Source organism: Phocoena sinus, chromosome 7 (assembly GCF_008692025.1).
Source record: "Phocoena sinus isolate mPhoSin1 chromosome 7, mPhoSin1.pri, whole genome shotgun sequence".
Taxonomy (NCBI): Eukaryota; Metazoa; Chordata; class Mammalia; order Artiodactyla; family Phocoenidae; genus Phocoena; species Phocoena sinus.
In genome coordinates, this window is record NC_045769.1 from 64,727,521 (window position 1) to 64,748,713 (window position 21,193).

The 21,193-nt window shown below is 44.8% G+C and overlaps 1 protein-coding gene across 1 annotated transcript in view; it reads left to right on the forward strand.

The window, feature by feature from the left end:
* The first annotated feature begins 1,808 nt into the window (after positions 1–1,808).
* Positions 1,809–21,193, forward strand: part of STK39 (serine/threonine kinase 39) — a 307,498-nt gene continuing 288,113 nt past the window's right edge. The window contains exon 1 of the mRNA XM_032638323.1: positions 1,809–2,158. Within this exon, the coding sequence (XP_032494214.1) occupies positions 1,966–2,158 (193 nt within the window). The 5' untranslated portion in view covers positions 1,809–1,965. The remainder of the gene's footprint in view (positions 2,159–21,193) is intronic.

A 21,193-nucleotide genomic window follows, 5' to 3' on the forward strand; every position in this document is an offset into this window, starting at 1 on the left:
TCAGTCATCAGTTCTTACAAGTCATCATCCTAGGAGCCATTTGGAAAGTAGTCTGCTGGGTACAGATATCTGGTATATGACTACAGAACACTTGTTCTTTGTGGGAAACTAAGTGATCTGTGTTTGATTCAAATCTGTGCTATTGGTCTTGACAACATTATGTTTTCTTATTAAGTTCCAAGAACTTTCCTGGCCTTCACAGTTTCCCGGCCTTCATGGTTTGAAAGTCAAAATATAAATTCATATAACAAAATGGAAGTCATATTCCTTTAATCATTTTTCTTTTCCCTAAAAAATAGTCCTTAAATGTTCTTCGGCTTGGGAGTAGCACTTTAAGAGGTGAACAGTTACAGCATTCCTGATCCCTATTCTTTCCCCCTTGAAACATCAGAGGCCTAGAATTTATTTGTTCTTGAAGTTGTCTGTTTCTTGACAGACATTAAAATTAATAGTTTTTGAACACTCCTTCATAAAAGAATGTACAACTTCTCAGTTCAGCATAAATTTCTGTATGTAGACCAGAGCACAGGAGTTGCTTTACCCCAAGTGTTCCATCATGCTGTGAGAGATTAAGCATACTCACCGTTCGGTTTCCATCAATGTTTTGATTAGACATACAACGTTTCTCCTAATGAATTTCTGGGTTTCATCTGAATTATCTTTAAAAAAAATTTAAGGAGATTTTTGTATATAAACACGGGAGACAAAGTATCACAATCTTTCTGATTTTCTTTTTTTAATATGCTCATTATTCTTATTCAGTAGTCCTCATCATGAAAACGACACAAGATAATTTTGGCCAAATGACCATTATGACCATTGGGTCACTGCACCGTTTCACCTTAAGACAAGGATGGTGCAATCTTGGTCATCTATACCAGGGGAACACAGAGAACATTCAGCGTTAAATATGACACCTGTAATTAGGAAGACCTATGGTTATGCCATAGCAATTTTAAGGATGAGGTAATTTTGGGAGTGATGAAAAGCAGCAATTGTTTCCAACGCAGTTTATTTATGCTGCGGTACAAACTTTGACAACCAGTATGCTCTGTAAAAGAAATGCCTGCTATCTGTTGTCCTAATGGGTTAATGTGGCTTGTTATTAAGGGTCTAAAATTTGAAAGTGTCCAAAGTTTTCTTACACCTCTTATTCTAGCTGCACAGGCCCTTTCATCGCTTCCCTGGGATCCAAGCGGCTTGGAACAAATGAATAAAGTCTTGTGAACAGCCAGAGACCTAAGGAATCATGTTTCACTAAGAAAAAACCAGAAGGGCTGCGATTAGATTAGGCAAGGTGGGGAAAGGGATATTGGCAGGTAGGTGGCCGGAAAGTTACAACTCGGGTTGTTTTTTAACTGGCGTCCTACAAATGGCCGGCGTGTAGGTGTCTCACTCGCTGACTTGTAAATGAACTTCAGGTTCTCTTTACTTGGGGAGACTTCTGAATCTGAGAACGTGGCGGCGGTTCAACGACCCCGTCCTCGGGCTCCCCAGGGGACATCTTCCGGAGAGTCCGACTGTCTGGGGCGAAGGCGCACGGAAAGCAGGGAGTGAGGGGGCGAGGAACGCGGGCCCCGAAAGCCAACCTAACCCGGCCTCGCTCCCCTCCGGTGGAAACTTCCCCGGCTGCAAGCAGGGCGGGAGAGGGCGGCGGGGCGGCGGTTCCCCTCGCGGAGACAGAGAACTGCGCGCGCGAGGCGCGAGGCGCGGGGCGCGCGGCGAGCGCGGCGGCCGCCGCCTCCTCCCCTCCCCGCCTCCGGTGGCGCTGCCTCCTCCCTCCGCCCGGCTCGGCCTCCCTTGCTCCCTCCCCTCGTGGCTGGCTCCAGCGGCGGCGTCGGCGGCGGCGGGCGGGGAGGGCGTGCGCCGGTCGAGAGGTGTCGGCGGCGAGGGGAGGGAAGGGAAGTTTCAAGTGGAAGGTCGTCCGCCGGCCGGCGCGTCTTCTCGCTCTCCTCCGGCAGCATCATGGCGGAGCCGAGCGGCTCGCCCGTGCACGTCCAGCAGCCCCAGCAGGCGGCCCCGGTGACACCGGCGGCGGCGGCCCCGGCGGCCGCGACAGCAGCGCCGGCTCCGGTGGCACCCGGGGCCCCAGCCCCGGCGGCGCAGGCGGTCGGCTGGCCCATCTGCAGGGACGCGTACGAGCTGCAGGAGGTTATCGGTCAGTGCTGCGGGCGCGGCGGGGCTGGCTCAGCCTGGGCGCTGAGGCCGGGCGGGAGGCGCGACCTGGGCGGGAGGGGACGCGGGATGCTGGGCTTGCTTCCATGCACGCCCGGGAGGCAGAGCGGTCGGCCTCTGGGCCTACCGGCTTCAACAGCTTTTTTTTTTTTTTTTTAATTTATTTGTTCGTTCCGTGAGCGCTGGTGCTGCAGGAGGCGGCGCGGCGGATGTGACTCGCACTGCAGACAAGCCGCATGCTGCAAACTTTTATCTCCCCGATCGCTGGGGCGGCGGAACTGGGGACCCGGCAATGCCGCCGCATTTTCTTCCTCCCGCGCGCCGGGCCCGCAGCCTGTGGTCGGTGGCCACGCGAGCTGGCAGCCGCGGCCGGGGTGGGGTTGCGGGGGCGCCGCCCTCGGCTTCCAGCGCCCCCGCGCCGCGCCTTGGGGGCCGCGTCCTGGGGGACCCAGCGGGCGCAGCCGCGCCTCTGCTCTCCAAGCTCCGCGCCTCGGTCTCCCGTCAGTAGCCTCTCGGCGTGGGTAACCGGGCTACGTAGGAGTTGCGGAGGCCCAGGTTCTTTCCCGAGGCCGGGGAGGATGCTGGCCTCCCTCCCTGACAGCCGCTGCTCCACGCCCGCCTCACAGCCCGGCTCTCCGCGCCGCCCGGCGTTCCCGGGTACCCGCCTCTCGGTAGCTGGGCGCGCCGCCTACTGCCCAGCTCGGTCGCCCGTGGAAAGCAGGCACCCTGGCCTTCTGCCCTGCGCCGGGCCGATGCTTCCCTCTGGTCCAAGGCCGAGCTGCAAGAATGAAAGCCGAGGCTGTCGGTGATCTGCTCTCTGCCTTTCGGTGCCTTTCTAGTCGGCCCACAAATACCACCTTATCTTACATTTTAAAAACTTGGCAAAGTCGAATGGCAAGAAGCCGGCATTACCTTTCCCTGGGCCAAGCACGTGAAGGACCAGGAGAGTTGTGTTGGCCCTTATTGGATCGTCTCGTCTGAGAGGCTTGTTAAACCCAGTTAGGGAACCTACCAGGTAAAGTGGGCCCTCAGCTTCTAACCTTACTGGCGCTGGGATGGGATGCTGCCTTCCCATATCTTTATACTTAAGTACGGTGATGAAAAAGGAATTCAGGATATTCCTCTTAAACGTTTTTTTTCTTTTCATTAAAAAGAATGCTCCACTTCTCCCTTAAAAAAAATTAAAACAGATACTAAGAATTTCATTAGGTGTTTAAACGAGCCTTTATCATCTGCTACTGTGTGAATGAAACAGCATAGACTGAAATAAATACTGAAGGGCAGAACCCTAACCCTAACCTAGGCTATAAAAGCTCCAAAATAAGCATCTGTACATAAAATTCTTTGAAAACCAAGAACTTTCATAACTTGGCCAAAGACTCTAATAAAAGGATGATTCTTCCTGTCACTGCGTGGATTAAATATTTTCAAGGGCTTCTCAAAGCCTAGAGTATTTAGTGAAAACTCCTTTAACCTGGTAGCTAAGCCCCTTCATCTTCCCGGTTTTAAGGCCTGCTCTCAACTGGCTTGACCCCTCTCATATTCTGATTGCATTGATTGTATCCTGAATAGTCAGCTGTCTTAGGACCCGTCTGGCCTTCCATTCCTTGTTGCCTTTCACAGGCTCTTCTCTAAGTGCCCATGTTTGTAGTGAATCTCACTCAGCTTTCAAGGCCAGTTTGAATGTTCTTGAGAAACCTTCTCCTTCTCCCAAGGCAAAGTATGGTGGCTTCATCTGCCCCTCTTTTTATATCTCACAGCATGTAACTTCATAATTTTTATGTGGTCAACAAAATCTAAAGGCCTACTATGTCCCGAGCATCGTGCTAGGTGCTAGCAGTATAGAAGTTAAGAAAAATTGTCCCTGCCTTCAAGGACTTCCCAAGTAAACGACTCTGTAAGATGTGATGAGTGAGCACTGGTAGAGCACAAAGGAGGGATTGACTGCTAGGAGAAATAAGGAAACAGGGTATTCCACAGAAGACATCTGAGCTGAATTTTGAAGTCTGAGTAAGTTTGTAAGGTGCCTGATTATTTCCATTGCTGCCTTTCCTAGCTAGGAGTTCCTAGCTGTGAACTCTTCCAGGGTCTTATTTATCCCTCTGTCTCCAGCACATAGATGATGCATACAAGTTGAATGATGGTATCAGCCACATAGTTTCCATAGGGTGAGGACCAGCACTTACTTATAATCAATTTATATGCTTATTTTGTTAATTATTAGGGTCAATATGCAAGCTTTGCTTTTTTTTTTTTTTCAAGCTTTGCTTTTTGAAAACTGTTCTGAGCTGATCAGTTTTGTCAACTAAAATGAATAAAATCTTAGTTTAATTAAGATGAGGGGATTGATTGCAGGGCTTCTTTCTGCTTGCAGTAGCAGCATTGTTAATTATGGTTGGTCAATTTAATTAAAAAGAAATTTACCTGAGGAATTTTCAAGCAGAAACACCTGCTTATTACTTCTACATTGATTTTTGCACATTCACACTGTGGAAAGGGCTTTTCTACATTTAAAATTTATCTCCTAATTTTCCAACTGAAAGAGATGGCCTGTGGGGGGCCCCTGTTGAAGTCAAGTTGCTGGAATAGGGCTTTCCAGGGTCTTCATGTTTATAGGGAATTACAAACCCATTTCCATTTAGCGTTTAATGCTCGTTAAGTAATGAAGAGTGAACTTGCAATTAAGCACCTCTGCTTAAACATTACACGCAGAAGTTAGTAGTTCAAACATTGGACCAGTTTCGACATGAGTGCGGGTGTACAGCCTTGGCCTCTCCCGGCCACAAGGCAGGTGTCATATGATAGGGCTGCAGCAGTGTGAACCGTGACCAGCAGGAGGCTCAGAGGTGCCTGAGCAGAAGGCCAAGAGAGGCAAGGTGTTTTAGCTTTGCAGCGTGGCACCGAGCACTTTTTCTTCTTCGTTTCCTTCTGGCAGAGATTGGGGGTCTCAAGATTAGAGGAGAAGAGGCTTACTAAAGTCCAAACAAAGCAGGTTCAGTTGTTTGACTTCTGTTTTAGAAAAGCACAGGATTTTGCAAGTCTAAAAATAAAGTTTTCTCTTTGTTATATTGTTGTTCTTGTGTGGTGAAAGATCAGTGGAGAGTTTGTAATGGTAATCTGGTTCAAAAGTTTGTGTGCGACCTGGAAATGGGGAGCTTTATACTTAGGGGTTAACCATGTTACGAAATGATTAAATTCCTTCTTTTAGCCATCAATATTAGTAGATTTCAAATATTTCTGTCTCCTATAGAAATAACTGCTCATGGGAGGTGTCCTAGCTTGTTTAATACTCTTCAGCCTCATCAATCTTCGTTCCTCAACCCCCGCCATCTCTCAGATTCGCTCTTTAGAAGTACATGGGGCACCCAAAGATATGCTAGTTGAAAAATTAGTTTATTTGTTGGTGGTATTAATATTATCACTTTGATTTGCTAAACAAAGAACAAAAAGTGAATCATGTAAATGTTGACTTGGGCTTCCTTAATCGATTGAACAGCCTCAAGGAACTTTCCTGTCAAAAGAGTTATATTCAACGCAGTATCAGTTTCCTTATTAGAATCGGATAGTTCTAGCAGCGTCTGTTATCTATGTTGGTTTTCCTCTGAGAAACACTAAATAGACCCATGCCTCAGAGCATGTTTGATTTTCTTAGATATTTTTTGCAGGATGAGTCTTTCTGTAGTTTTGCACCTTATTTCTCAGCGTTGCTTTACTTTTATCCTGGGCAGTCATTTAGAGTGATCCAAAAGTACCACCTGCTGCATTTCTGGTTCTAGTCAACAAAAAGAATTTGGTTCCTAGACTCCTACCTGTAGTTTGACAGATGGGTTCTCAAGTACTCTGTTGATTTCTCTCCCGGGAGCTTTGTTTAACCATTCCGGTGCATCTTCCCCAGGCACAAGTAATGGGCAACTCTCCAGGTCTTCAAGGAGCAGCAGCCCAGAGCTCTGCTCTGTGCTCTCAGAGGTTCTGTGGAGCTCTGTGGTTTAGGGATTAGAACTGGTTTTATAGATGTTCTAGAGGGACCTTGAGGACAGTGGAACTATATACTGCGTCACACTCTTTTGCACAGGACCTCAGAGGCCTGGAGCACTGAGTGTATTTTAATCTCCCAGACCTTTAAACCGGGCTGCTTTGCTGTTGCTGTCAGTTCTTAACTTGCCTTTTATTTATTTATTTATTTGGCTGCGCTGGGTCTTAGTTGCAGCACGTGGGATCTTTAGTCGGGGCATGCGGGCTCCTTAGTTGTGGCATGTGGGCTCTTAGTTGGGGCATGCATGCGGGATCTAGTTCCCTGACCAGGGATAGAACCTGGGCCCCCTGCATTGGGAGCGTTGAGTATTAACCACTGGACCACCAGGGAAGCCCCACATTGGCTTTTTTTTTTTTTTTTAGAAGAAAACAGAGAGTCCTGAGATGCTTAGCTTCACGCAGGTGTTTTGATTTTCATATCGTTTCACTTTTTTTTTTTTGGTAAAGAGAAAAATGTATATAGAACTGCTCTTTTCGTTTTTTTTCATTATTGTGGTAAAATATACAAATATAGGTAACATAAGACTTACCATTTTAACCATTTTCTAAGTGTACAGTTCGGTGGTGTTATTAATTCAATAGAAATGCTTTTAAATGTGCTGTTCAGACTAGCATGTGGGAAAAATCTCTGGGTTAAGAGAAACTCATGTTAGAATTTCTGTAATACTTTATGCATTTGCTTTGTGACAGATAAAATTATAAATTTCCCCCTGTCTCTTATAAGTCTGTTGTATCCCCCATTTTTGATGGTGTTGGAGAGTAAATTAAAACGTGGCGGGCTCTGGAGTCAGATGGCCTGGCAGTGGCAGTCGCTGGCCTCGCGACCTTGAGCCAGTTATTTGGAGGTGTCTGCACTCGGTTTCCTCATTTTCGACCTGGAGATGATAACGATAGGGTTGCAGAGAAAGGGAGACTCTGGAGCACTTAGAACAGTGCTTGGCACAGGGCGAGCTCTCCGGGAGTCTGAGCCTGCGCTGCTGTGCGCTGCGCCGGCTGATCAGGCCCGAGTTACCGGCAGAGAATACTGCCCTGACTCTTGCCAGACTGTGGAGCGTCCTGTAGAGTTTCCCTGCTCAGTTTGCATCAGGGAGTTTGCAGGAGGGGGAGTGGGCCCGCGAGCCCCCGCCTTCCAGTGGGCGGCGCCTTCCAGTGGGCTGTTGGCGGGGCAGCCTGAGGCCCCTGCGGGGAGGTAGCTGGAGAGACCTGTGGAACAGGACAGCTCGGGGCCTCGGGTGCCAGATGGCCCTCTGACAAGTGGTGAGAGCATCCTGCGGGAAGGTTGCCGGAGGTACGGCCCGTCGCGAAAGGGCTCTGTGAGCAACCTGCTCCGACTGCACTTTTCTCCCACCTCTGCATCCGCCCTGCGGAGGCTGCCGTGCTGGCAGGAAATGCTGCTGACTAAAAGAAATGGTCACTGTGTGCCCCAGCGGGTCAGGGGATGGGGCATTTGTCTGCAGATCAGGTCATCACTGTTGCTCTCCTGTCTCCTTCCTTGCCTCTCTGCTCTTAGCTCTACTTATAAATATTCTCGTGTCCCTCTAATCGTTCACAGCAAAAGAGAACAAAACACCGACACTCTCACTACTCCTTCTTCCTCTAGCTCCTGCCTTATCTCTTTGCTTCCCTTCCCAGTGGAGAACCTCCCATCCACTTCTCAGCTCACTGCAATCTGGCATCTGCCTTCTTGCTAAGACGCCAAAATTGGAATGTCCACAGTCACCGTGACCTTCTGTGGCTGCAGCCAGTGGACACTGCAGGCTTTCCCTCTCTTCCTCTCTCTGCAGGAGTCGGCACCATCTGCCATTTCTCCTGCTCCTTCCCCGCGTATCTCTGCTCCAGGATCCACTTCTCTATGGGTCTGAGGCTTCAACCACTGCCTAAAATGCCCAGGGCCTCTCTGGTCTTTGGACTGGTATGAGGGCTACCTTTTAAACATCTTTGTTTAGACACTTCACAGAACTTCATACTCACAGTGAAACTCACTGCCTCGCCACCTTTGCTTCATCCTAATCCTGCTCCTTCAACGTTCTCCATCTTACACAAGACCCTCGAGTGTGAAGCAGAAACGTGCTGCTCATCCTGCACTTGCCCGTCTTCCTCTCTCTCCCACATCTGATTGGTCCTCAGTCCTAAATACTCTGCGTGCTGGATCCCTTCTTTGATCTGTCTCTCACTTCCTCTTGGCCATTGCCAGTTCAGTTCGGGCTCTTATCAGTTCTTAACTTGGATGACTGTAATGACTTCCTGACCGGGTTCCTTGTCTGCAGCCTTGCTTCCAGCTCTAGTGTGCATTGCTACCAAAGTGATACTGCTGTACCCACATTTTTATCAGTTAACCCCAGGCTTAAACACTTTTAGTGGCTCTTCCATCATCCTTAAGACGAACTCTCAGCAGGTGTTTAAGACCTTCGGGAATTGTCTCTTGCCTCCCATTCAGTGTGTACCCCCCCTGCCCCACACCCTTTGTCATTTCTATTCTCAGGACAGGCTCGCAGCCAGTGGGAACCTTTTTGCAGTTGCTGAAATGCTTCATGCTTTCTCAGCCCCTGCTAGGCAAGTTTTCCCTCTGCTTGGAACACCCTTCCACACCCCATCCGTTCCATTTTCATGTATTTAACAGAGAGCTCTGTCTCTCCTTTTAAGCGTTACCTTTATTGAAGTATAATATGCACAAGGAAGAGTATACATGTCATAAATGTATAGCTTGATGCATGTTCATAAACGGAACCCACCCTGATCTGGTCTCCCTTTTAAGACCCGGAATAAATGATTTCACAGAAATGGTCTCTGCCCCTGAACCGCCTTCCCCTCTGCTCCTCTCTTGTCTCTTTCACCCCTGGTGGTCCTCATACCCTGTGCAGATGGTTTGCCTCCTTGCCCATCCCGGCACTCCTCCTCGAGGATAGGCCTTTGGCCTCCATAGCCCACACCTCCTATTCAAGATTCGATAAGTGTTTTCTGGATGAAGGTCTGAATTTTAGGGATAAATGCTCTCCCACCCCCTGTGGAAGAGGAACATTGCCTCGCTTCTGAATATTTGCCTCCTTGGATCCCGAAGATTTAATCTTGCCTGTGGTTAATGATGATGCTTATTCGGTTGCGTTTGGGCCAATCAGCTTAAAGGGCTCTGTAGAAATTAGCTCATTAATCCTCCCAGATCAAGAGTAAGCACTTTGAGTACTTGCACCTGCCTGTGCTGTGCAGGCAGGCAGGCAGCCAGCCAGAGGCCTGGCTTTCCTGAGGTCATTGTTCTGCGAGGTGGCCTCTGCAGATTAAAGGACCCGGAGCTCCCTGCCACAGTCTCTGCGTCCTTTTACTCCGGCATTGCAGAGCAGGGTGGGGGAAGTCCTAGCATGCCTCTCCTCTTCTTCAGAGCTTTCCTTGCTTGAGTGTACCCATGAGCTCTCTCTTGCTGTCTGTGTAGTTATATATAACCCAACCTTGAAGATCTGTGGGCCTTCTTGCTGTGTAGAAATCAGGACTGTTGAAGAAGATCAGGGATACAGGTGAAGCACAGCAGCAGAATATCATCAGACGGGTGGTTTTCAGAGGTTGATACGATGGCAGGAATTGTATTTTTCTAAGTGACAGGGGACTGGGGGTGGGTGATAGGATTGGTGTGGTACATGCTAAGACCATAGAACTGGATCTTTTAAAGTCGAAACCAGTCTAATAGGTGTTGTAATTCCTCTGTGGTGTATTTTTGGGAAAGGTTTTTTTTCCCCGTTAAAAAAAAAATTCTCCACGTAATCAAGTGAGGTTTTACATTTTCCTCCAGGACAGTTTTGCTTAAATTATCCCCAAACAACTCCAAGATGGCTGAAGTGATTCAAGTACTTCAGGTGTTTTTTTTTCCCAAATCCGCTGTTCATTGGTCAAGTTTTTGCTGCTAAAGAAGAATTCAGTATATTAATTAGAAAGGCATTTTAGATTTGGCTTAACTGGAAAGCAGAGGAGAAATAGCAGTCCTGTAGAGAATGGATTGGCAGCGCTTTAGTTCAGAATTGATTTAGATAAACACTTTGGGAATCTGATGTGAGTAAATGCTGATGTATTTCAAGTTTCTTCCCATTTGCCAAACAAATATTTGGGAATAAACTCTCACTTAAAGCTTTAAAAAACTTCTTGGACATTGAGGAATTAGATGAATTGACCTTTTAAACTAATGGCATATTTTGATGTATGGGAAAACATCATTTTAAGATAGAACTTAAAACTTCATTTAAAAATAGTTTTATTTTCAAACTTCTTCCTAGTAAGTGGCATGTAGTATAACTCAGAGGCCTAGTCCTGGGTGTTCATTCACTTCTTCGCTCAGTTGAAAATACACATTCTTGTGACATTTATGGGGTTCAGGTTTCCAACGTTTAGTCACTGATGTACCAGAAGAACTAGTATGGTAAGTAGAGATGGATGACTTTCTATCATGTGAATGATAGATCTTCATTGGGGGAGTGTTTTAGAAGCCAGTGACCTGTGACAATTCTGAAACTTCTCACAATCACTCTATTGATGGTTGAGGTCTTAGAAGAATTTGTGATCTTGTTTTGAACGGTAGCATCAGTTTGTACCGGGGCTTGTAATAAGGGGCATCCCTACTGGTTTCTTTCCTGCTCTGTTTTGTTTGGGGATTGAAAAGGATTCATTTTATGGATTGGTTCCTATTGATGTGTCTTGTGTTGTTGACATTTTACTTTGAATTATTTGGTCTGTCCTTCCTTCTTCCCTCCCTCACTTCATCCTTTCCTCCCTTCCTTTCCTTTCTTTCTTCCTTTGAAATTGGCAATGTCACCAGCCCCTTTCTTAATTATGAGATGACTCAAGAAAGCAGGGGAAGAGAGTGCCCAGGGGTAGGAATGATAGGTCAGTGCTGGCTTTTTAAGGTCAGCTCCTAAGTGAGGAATAGCATAGGAACATAGGGGGATAATGAAATTTAATTTTGGAGGAAACTGAAGAGAAAGTCCATTCCTGTTCCTTTGTTTCTACAACTGAAGTTTCTAACAACCTAACTTAATTTGCCTGTGGTCCAGAAGTCCTTAGAATCTCAGGCCAATGCTTCCTACCCGCTTCGGTGTTTCTTTTTTTCCTTATATTTTGGCTGCGTTGGGTCTTCGTTGCTGCGCGGCTTTCTCTAGCTGCAGTGACCAGGGGCTATTCTTTGTTGCGGTACGCCGGCTTCTCCATGCGGTGCTCGGGCCTCTCATTGCTGTGGCTTGTCTTTGTTGTGGAACGTGGGCTCTAGGTGTGCGGGCTCAGTAGTTGTGGCTCGCGGGCTCTAGACCGCAGGCTCAGTAGTTGTGGTGCTTGGGCTTGGTTGCTCCCCGGCATGTGGGATCTTCCCGGACCAGGGCTCGCACCTGTGTCCCCTGCATTGGCAGGTGGATTCTTAACCGCTGCGCCACCAGGGAAGTTCCCAGTTCAGTGTTTTCTTCTACTTACATCATGTTGATTCCTCATTGGTGGGAAGGAGGAAGTTAGAAATGTTATCGACTCAGTGAATTTTATAACTACCATTTTAATGAAGTAAATATATATCTTATCTGGGCACATATTTACCATATAGATATTATAGTAAAAGTCTTTCTTTAGAGGGGTTGAAATGATCTTTATATATCTTTCTTCATTAGAGCATGTTTATTTAACACATAAACCAGGTGATATATAAACATAAAATAGTTTCATTTCAACTATCATCTTTTGCCTGGCTGTTAGAATAGACTATAAATATATATTTTTAAAATTAATTAACTTATTTATTTTTGGCTGCGTTGGGTCCTTGTTGCTGCGTGGGCTTTTCTCTAGTTGCGGTGAGCGGGGGCTACTCTTCGTTGCGGTGCGTGGGCTTCTCATTGCGGTGGCTTCTCTTGTTGTGGAGCACGGGCTCTAGGTGCGCAGGTTCAGTAGTTGTGGCTCGCGGGCTCTAGAGCGCAGGCTCAGTAGTTGTGGCGCACGGGCTTAGTTGCTCCGCGGCATGTGGGATCTTCCCGGACCAGGACTCGAACCCGTGTCCCCTGCATTGGCAGGCGGATTCTTAACCACTGTGCCACCAGGGAAGCCCTAGACTATATTTTTAGTCCTTAGTTAGAACCTGTCAGTGAGGTGGAAGTGTGTGTGTGTGTGTGTGTGTGTGTGTGTGTGTGTGTGTGTGTGAGAGAGAGAGAGAGAGAGAGAGATAGAGAGAGAGAGAGAGAGATGGCAAATAAAAGGTTGAGGAGCAGGAAATAGATGTACTTCAGGGCTGATCATTAGCTGGAGCAGAGCTTCTGCACTAGAGCCAGGTCCCTGCTGCCAGGCTGATAACTGTATAGCAGTCAGAGCAGCAGCGGCATTCCTAGCAGTGTCTAGTTCTGAGCTGTCCGGAATGGTAGCCACTAGCCACATGTGGCTATTTCAGTTTGAATTAATTAAAATTAAATAAACTTTGGGGTAGAAAGGAATGAAGAGGCAGAGCACAGAGGATGTTTAGGGCAGTGAAACTGCTCTGTGTGATACCATAATGATGGATACGTGTCATACATTTGTCCAAACCCACAGAATGTACAACACAGAGGGTGAGCCCTAACGTAAACTGTGGGCTTTGAATGCCGAGGATGTGTCAGTGTAAGTTCATCAGTTGTAGCAAATGTACCACTCTTTTGGGGGATGTTGGTAATGCTGGATGCTGTGCATGTGTGGGAGCAGGGGGTCCATGGAAGTCTCTGCCTTCCTCTCAATTTTGCTGTGACCCTAAAACTGCTTTAAAACAATGAAGTCTTTCAAGATGAAATAACATACAGTTCCTCAGTGACACGAGCCACATTTTCAAGTGCAGCCAACTGTGACTAGTGCACCTGAGGGACTGCATTTTATTTATTTAATTTTAGGTCTATAACCTGCACTGTCCAGTAAAGTACCTTACTGGATAGTACGGATACAGATGATTTCCATCACCACAAAAAGTCTTACTGGAGAGTGCTGGATGGTCATTTCTCAGAAATGTTCAGAAACTGACTAAATATTATTATGATGGCTGTAAATATCCCGAGGCTACCGCCTGATAACATGCTAAGGCATTGCCACTGACTTAGAAGTACAAAAGGAGACAAACAATGCTAACCTGATTTAAAAAAAAAATTGTTTTCACTCTGTGCTCTATTAGAAAGCTAATTGATTCATATTTTCAGAAGGACAGTTATTCTTTTCTGTGCATGGTGAAACAGATACCCCTGTTGACGTAGGAAGAGAGTTTTGAAGTATGAGTTTTTATCTTACTCACTTAACTCATTCTAGGATATTCTTGTGATTACTGTAAACACAGAATCCTCCCGAATGAGATCCAGTATTTTCAGAAGTATCAAAATGTTACATTTCCTTGAGAAATCACTTCAGAGTCTTGGGGCTGGATGTGGTAGACAGAATCACTTCAGTTTATCTTCTTCTATGTAATGAAGTAAGAAAGAACTGACAACATAGTTTTTTTGGTGAAATTACAAAGACATTGTGAAATTAACTCCACTTAGAAAAAAAAATGATACCTGTGTCAGTTTTAGTCACTTAAATGGTGAGTTTGAATCATGGTCCCTTCTTTTCCCTTGATTTTAAAACATTTCGGTAATTGAGTAATTAAAGGATTTAATAGTTTAGTCTAAGTTATATAACACAAAGCAAATAAAACGTTCAGTATTGAAGTCAGTACCTTAACAGAAATTCAAACTCAGTCATCACTGTTTGGTTAGGACACCTTTTTTGTTAGGAGAGGGAATTAATGACATAGGGGTGAGTGAAAACAAATATCTGTGTAGGGAGATTAACTGGGTTTAATTTTGGGCAATTCAGAAACAGTTTGTACTTTCTTACGTTTAGTGTCCCTAGGGTGACTTGGGCCATCACAGAGAATGCTTTACTATGTAATCCTTTTTTATTTTTCCTCATAGATGCCCTGTCAAGTTTCTGGAGTCCTAAATCCAGTGCCTGACCTTCAACAAGGGCCGTTGCGGAAACATTTTTTTTTTTTTTTTTTTTTTTTTTTTTTTTTTTTTTGTGGTACGTGGGCCTCTCACTGCCGTGGCCTCTCCCGTTGCGGAGCACAGGCTCCGGACGCGCAGGCTCAGCGGCCATGGCGCACGGGCGCAGCCGCTCCGCGGCACGTGGGATCCTCCCGGAACGGGGCACGAACCCGTGTCCCCTGCATCGGCAGGCGGACTCTCAACCACCGCGCCACCAGGGAAGCCCCGGAAACATTTTTAATATGGCAGTTGGGTGGCTGAAATAGTACTAGGGGAAGTGTCTCTGTGTATTTTCAAATTAATGATCATTAGGACAAATTTAAGAATAGTGATATTTTTGGCATAAGTCTAGATCAGGACTAGATCAGGACTAGATATCTTTACTAAAATAAATTCTCATTGGTTGTTTAAAAAGTGACAGTCTCAGGCTTCCCTGGTGGCGCAGTGGTTGAGAGTCTGCCTGCCGATGCAGGGGACATGTGTTCGTGGCCTGGTCTGGGAGGATTCCACATGCCGCGGAGCAACTAAGCCCGTGAGCCATGGCTGCTGAGCCTGCGCGTCTGGAGCCTGTGGTCCACAACGGGAGAGACCACAACAGTGAGAGGCCCGCATACCGCAAAAAAACAAAAAAAAAAAGTGACAGTCTCTAGGGTGAAGAGATAATGAGCCTCTTAGTTCATCTATAGCCATCTTCCTGATTGTTTCCATAGAAGCAGCAAGACTGTTTAAAGGCTATAATTTCATGTCCTACTCTTCAGAGCCCATTAAAAATAGGCAACATAGGCGGCTTTGTAGCTTATATATTTGCTTAAATAGTCTTAAAGACAAAGAGGGTAACTGCTGTGCGGTCACTGGGATAGGTAAACATTGCAGTCAGGCACTTGTTTGGCTTTTGCTTATAGGTTATGGTCCATTTAGCCTCCTGTATTAAGAGTGACATTTTTGGGAGTTCCATGGTGGCCTAGTGGTTAAGGATTCCAGGCTTTCACTGCCGTGGCCTGGGTTCAATCTCTGGTTGGGGAAGATCCCACAAGCTGTGTGGCATGGCCAAAAAAGAAGAGTGACATTGTTCTCAGCTATATGTAGTTGTTTAAAAATGAAATATTCTCTTGGAGCTCCTTGGAAGAAAGGGAGTGACAAAAATGTGAAAAGGTGGTACTTATGGGGTCTGACCAACTTTAAAATTAATCATATCAGGACTGATATGCACAAGAAGTATTGTTTCCTTCAAGGGGACATAGTGGGAGAGGGTCCACTTATACTTTATAGCGACATTTTATTTTAAATTAAAAAATTACCCATTTCTATCAGCCCTCTTATGAAGAAACGAGGCTGATTTTCTAATGTGACATTAATTTGCTCTTAAGGTATTGCCCAAGCTGTTTTTATCAGTTGTAGCTTGATCAGAATCGTTATTTAACCTTACAAAATGACTCTAGTCTGAACAGTGCTGTTAGTTGTTTAAAGTCCGTTTTGTTTACTGTTATTTTTAATAGATTCTGCATCACTGCTTCATAGAAGTAATGAGATTATCCGGGACTGTGGTTTGCAATTACAACGAGCAATTTGTCTAGAGGCAGGGATAGCAATAGCAAAAGCTGAGGGACTGTGAGGATGTGTAATAGAGGGGTTGGGTGTGAGATTCCAAAACCAGATCTGTGAAGCCAGAGACAAGATGGGATCATTGGAAGGCAAAGACTAGCATGAGGCAGCAAAAGCCCTCGGATCTGAGCAGGAGCGAATAAGACGGAAAGTAAGGACTCAGGGGCATCTCCACGTTTTGCAGGGGTTCAGCAAGGGGCCAAGGCAAGTAGGGACAATGTAACTTTTCCCAGAAAGTTTTAGTGGCAGCATCTTGCTGAGGTGGGCCCCTCTTTTGAAGCTTTGCCTTCAAGGGAGGGTGTCTCTGATGAACAGAAAGGCTCAGTTCTGATGGTCTCTGCGTCAGCTATGTATAGCTGTGTAACAAACCACCCCAAAACTTAATGGTTTAATATAATGACCTTTTTATTTGCTTACAGTTCCATGGGTTGGCAGTTTGGGCTTCACTGGGCTGTTCTGCTGGTCTTGCCTAGGGACAGTCTGTGACCAGCTAGGCTGGGGCTATCTATATTAAGATGGTCTCATCACGTATGTGGTGGTTGGTGCTGGCTGTTGGCTGGCCCTCTCTTTCCGTTGATTCCTCATTCTCAAGCAAGTGTGCCCGTACTTCGTCCCTTGGCTGTGTTCCAAGGTAGCTGGAGTGGAGCTGCAAGGACTCTTGAGGCCTGGGCTTGGTGGTGACAAAGCGCCACTGTGTCTCTTTCAGTTGGTCGGAGCACATCACAGGGTAGCTCAGGCTCAGGCGCGAGGGAGATTGATTTTCCTGCTTGCTGGGAGGAACGGTAAAATCGCATGGTAAAGGGACATGTGTACAGAGACGGGAGGAATTCTTATTACCATCTTTGCAGACTCTCTACCACACAGCTTTATGAGTACATGATGTTTGTCATTCATTTAACATTCGTTTCTAACTTGTGGTAGGGGAGCTAATTACCTGACTGCCTTACCCCTGATTGTTATAGTGTGGTTGATTACAGGTTTCATAAACTAATTTTTTGTGTGAACCATCCATCAGCATGATTTTGGCTAGAAAAGTGGCTTTAGAAATGTATAACTTTCTAAGAAATCTAAACATGTCTTTTCTAATGTAACATTTGAAGGGCAGAGGGGTGTGTGTTGTGTGTGTGTGTGTGTGTGTGTGTGTGTGTAATGCTGATCCTTTTTTAGCCTTGAGGTGTTCTATTCCAGACTGACCTTCTTAAAACTCAAGAGCACCACATTAAAAATATAGATTGTTTGCATGCGTATGTAATTATTTCTCCTGCCTCATAGAAGTCAGTGAAGTAGGTCTATCACAGTTCTAAAAACAACAGATTTTCTATGCATCACTCAGTTTAAAGGTAGATTGTTGCTTAGACAATTATGAAAGTTTCTTTATTTGAAGTCAATCCAGCAATATTGTACTGCCCGTTTTATAGTCAGTTTTCAAAAAAGAATTGCCGGCCTATTAGGATAAAAATATTAGAAACCCATTAATAGTTATTGACAGAAGTTGCCCATCATATACTAATGGCAGAAATCATAGAAGGACGGGAGTTGTGCAAGTATACCATTTTTTTTTTTTTTTTTTGAGGTATGCAGGCCTCTCCCGCTGTGGAGCACAGGCTCCAGACGCACAGGCTCAGCGGCCATGGCTCACGGGCCCAGCCGCTCCGCGGCCTGTGGGATCTTCCCGGACCAGGGCACGAACCCACGTCCCCTGCATCGGCAGGCAGACTCTTAACCACTGCGCCACCAGGGAAGCCCCCAAGTATACCATTTTTTAAATTGCAATGTCTTTCTGGTAAACGCCCTTACAAAATATTATATGCTTTTAGATGTGGAAAGAGGGCTGGGTGTTATCTTTATACATATACAGATTTAAATGCTAAGTGGCTTGCTGTTTATTCCAAAGGGGAGACAGATCTGTACATGGATAATATATGTGAAACCGGTTGGCTCACACTGCTTTCTCACATTAAGGAAGAAAGGCTGAGCAAAGGATGTTACCAAGACCTCTGAGTTATTAAAAAAACCTCCAATCTAATTTATTTTAAAGTTCCAAAATATCATTCAAGTAATAATAGATGGTCATTATAGAAAGTTTGGATAATACAGATGGATAAAAAGGGGGGAAAAATCACCAGTTACCACCTGGCCCAGGACTAGATGCTATTTGTGTGGCCTCTCCCGTTGCGGAGCACAGGCTCTGGATGCACAGGCCCAGCGGCCATGCATCACAGGACCAGCCGCTCCGCGGCATGTGGGATCTTCCCGGAACGGGGCATGAACCCATGTCCCCTCCATCGGCAGGCGGACTCTCAACCACTGCGCCACCAGGGAAGCCCTAGATGCTATTTGAATTTTGCTGGAAGAGTGTAAGTTTAAATGGGATAGGACAGCAGAAAAACATAAATTGATATTTTTGGAAATTAATACTTTTCAGCATTCCCAGTACTTTCACATTTAATTTGTTTAGAACAAGAAAAATAAACTAGTCTTAGATTAATACTTGCTTGGCAAAAGTGATTTGTTTTTTGAGAACTTGGTACATACTGAGAGTCAAGCATACTTTATGATTACTGGACAGAGAACTTATGTGTATTTTTCTCACACTCAAGTGTTCTTGGAATACATTTACAATCTAATCTTAATGTCTGTGTTACAGTTCATTTCTTAGAAGTATCTGTTACGCTTTGGCTTTTGTCCTCTATGTGTTATGGATCACCGTATTTGGTACTTGGCTAATGGGAAGTGAAAACATCTTAACAGAAAGTTCTGGGATAGCAGTAAATTAAGAGTGAGTAACTTTCCCGTTGTTTGTGGGTATGTTTGAGCACAGTAATGACTTTTAGATTTCTCATTGACCTTTCATATCAAACCTCGAGCTGGCAGCAAGAATTTTCTAGATTGGTAAGATATCTTTTTGTAGAACTGGCTTTTTGATTTCAGGGACATGTGGGAGAAAGGAATCTCTAGGAATTTAATTTGATCATCTGAATGTTGAGCTTTTCGGTCTTTTAAGGTTGAATTTCATAGCATTTTGAACAAAAGGATGAAATACGTGTTGGCACGACTAGTCTTTATTTTATTAAAAAAGTTTTAAATTACAAAGATATAATAAATACTTTTGTGTCAAATAGGTGAAAATAACAACCCTCAAATTTTCATTCCCCAGCGATACACACCAAATTGACCATACAGGGGTATCCTTCTAGATGTTTTTCTGTGTATAAATATACACATAGATTTTTTCTGAATGTAAATATTGTACATGAAATGTGGTAACTATGCATCATATTCTACCACTTAACAGATTTTACTTCTACAAGTAATATATATTACATGTATATTTTACTCCTGTGTACTTTTTATATGTATTTGTAGTAAAATATTATAAATATTCACAGCTTTCATTCTAAGTCATTTCTTATAGATCCACCTCATTTAAAAATATGCCAGTTTATTTCTATTCCGGGTCCATTTCTATTCTGTGGATGTACTTTATTTAACCAGCCCTCTAGTGATTAACTTATTGGTTGTCTCCAGGGTTCCATACTTCTGTGGGATGGATACCCAGAAGTGGGATTGCAGGGACTAGTGGTATTGCCATTTGTACTTTTGCTAGATACTGTGAAAAATCTCCTGCACTTGTTATGTTAATTAATTGCCCTCTTAGTTGCTCCCATTTCTGGTCTTAAAGATAGAAGAGTGTTAGATTGAGATGGCATCTTGCCTTATTCCGTACTTGACCCAGACCTACAATATCTAAGACTAGGAGGAGAAAATGGTGGTGGGTTGGAAAGAGATAAATAATCACCCAAGTTTAAGAAATCAAAGTTGCATCACTTTATGAACTAAAACAGTGAAAGGTCGTGCAGTTTATTACTATGGACAAATATATGGAAAGACTTTCTGAATTGGTGAAAAGTCTGGGTTATAGAATGTAACTAAATTGATTAATATACCCATTTGGTTAAAAGGACCCGGGATTCACTAAAATTACCCCCACATCACAGGGCATTCTTTATAAAGGTAGATATGGGGATGGGGAGACAGGCATCTCATCCATCATCCCAGGTTTTGCAGCAGCCCAGGAAAAAACTGAGCCTCTAGGTCTTTGGGAATTGCAGTCAAATAAATTCTCGTGAACCCTGGGAGTGGACAAGACCTCAGCAGCAGGAATTTTTGGATCCTCACTTCCGGATCCTCTAACCTTGGTGTGACTTAGCCAGTCACTGTGCGTCTGCTTTTGCTTGTGTCTACCTGTTCCTCTCTTGTGCTGAGTCAGGATTTTGGCTCATTTCATAATCCTTACGGCCCTTTCAGCTTCTCTTTTCCTCTTTCCCTTTTAGCCATAGCGTCGGCTGCTTATTGCTGGCTGTTTCTCAATCTTAATCCCAAAGATTGAGAATCTAGTTTTTACCAGAGTCCCTGCATAGACACCTCCCAGCCAAGGAACTGCCGCCTTAAGCTCAGGTGCCCTCCTCGGTCAAGGATTTAACATCAGAAGCTCCCATCGGGGAAGGGAACTTGAATGTGGCAGGCACCACAAGTTAGTGTTTAATGTAACATTACTCTTAGATAAGTAACCTGTCTAGAGTGTAATCCCGAGTAATGCACTTTTTTAAAATTAAAAAGTATATACTTATGATATGCTTTAAAAGCAGTTTATTCATTGAAGTCAGTAAATACTTCCCTGGGAAGCAACCCCCCTTTTCCCATATGGAATGTAAATTTGGAAAAATTGTGCCCTGTCACAGTTGTAAATTGTCTTCAGTTCTGCAGTACTGATGCCTGGATCATGAGATACGGTCTTGCCTTTTCTGCTGGACTTGAAAGTGCTACGAAATAGTTCATCCTGTTTATGTAATGATGGTGAAGTTCTGAAAAATATACCTAGAACCCGAAACTCCTGGAACAGCTCATTTTCCTATGTGAATATTTTTTATCTCAACTGTATCTTTCCTGTGTACATTGAGAAGGGTATTGAGTTCTTCCTAATTTCGTTAGGTGTTTGGCGCTCCAGCGTTTCAGAGGTGAAGAGTTGCTAATATATTTCTCTGGAAGGTTTCTCTAAGCTGTTCTGTTTTCTTCCTGAGGGTTACTATCAAGTATCCACCCACATCCCCTTTTTCTTGTTTTCTTCTCTCCTTAACCCCAGTTTGCTTCTCTTTCAAGTAAAGGCTGGCAGGCTGAATGTTTCAGTGACTCTTGAATTCCTGAGTCCTTCATTTTGGTGCCTATGTCTCCCAGCATCTCAAAGGGCAGTTTCTGTGTTACTTTCAAAAATGAGAACCATGCTCATAAAATGCTGTCTTAGTGTGGTTTCAGATCACTTGAAATGTAATCTGATTTGCGAGGCAGCATTTAAGCTCCTGTTACCAAAAGGTTTTGATTATCATTTTGTAGGAATTTTT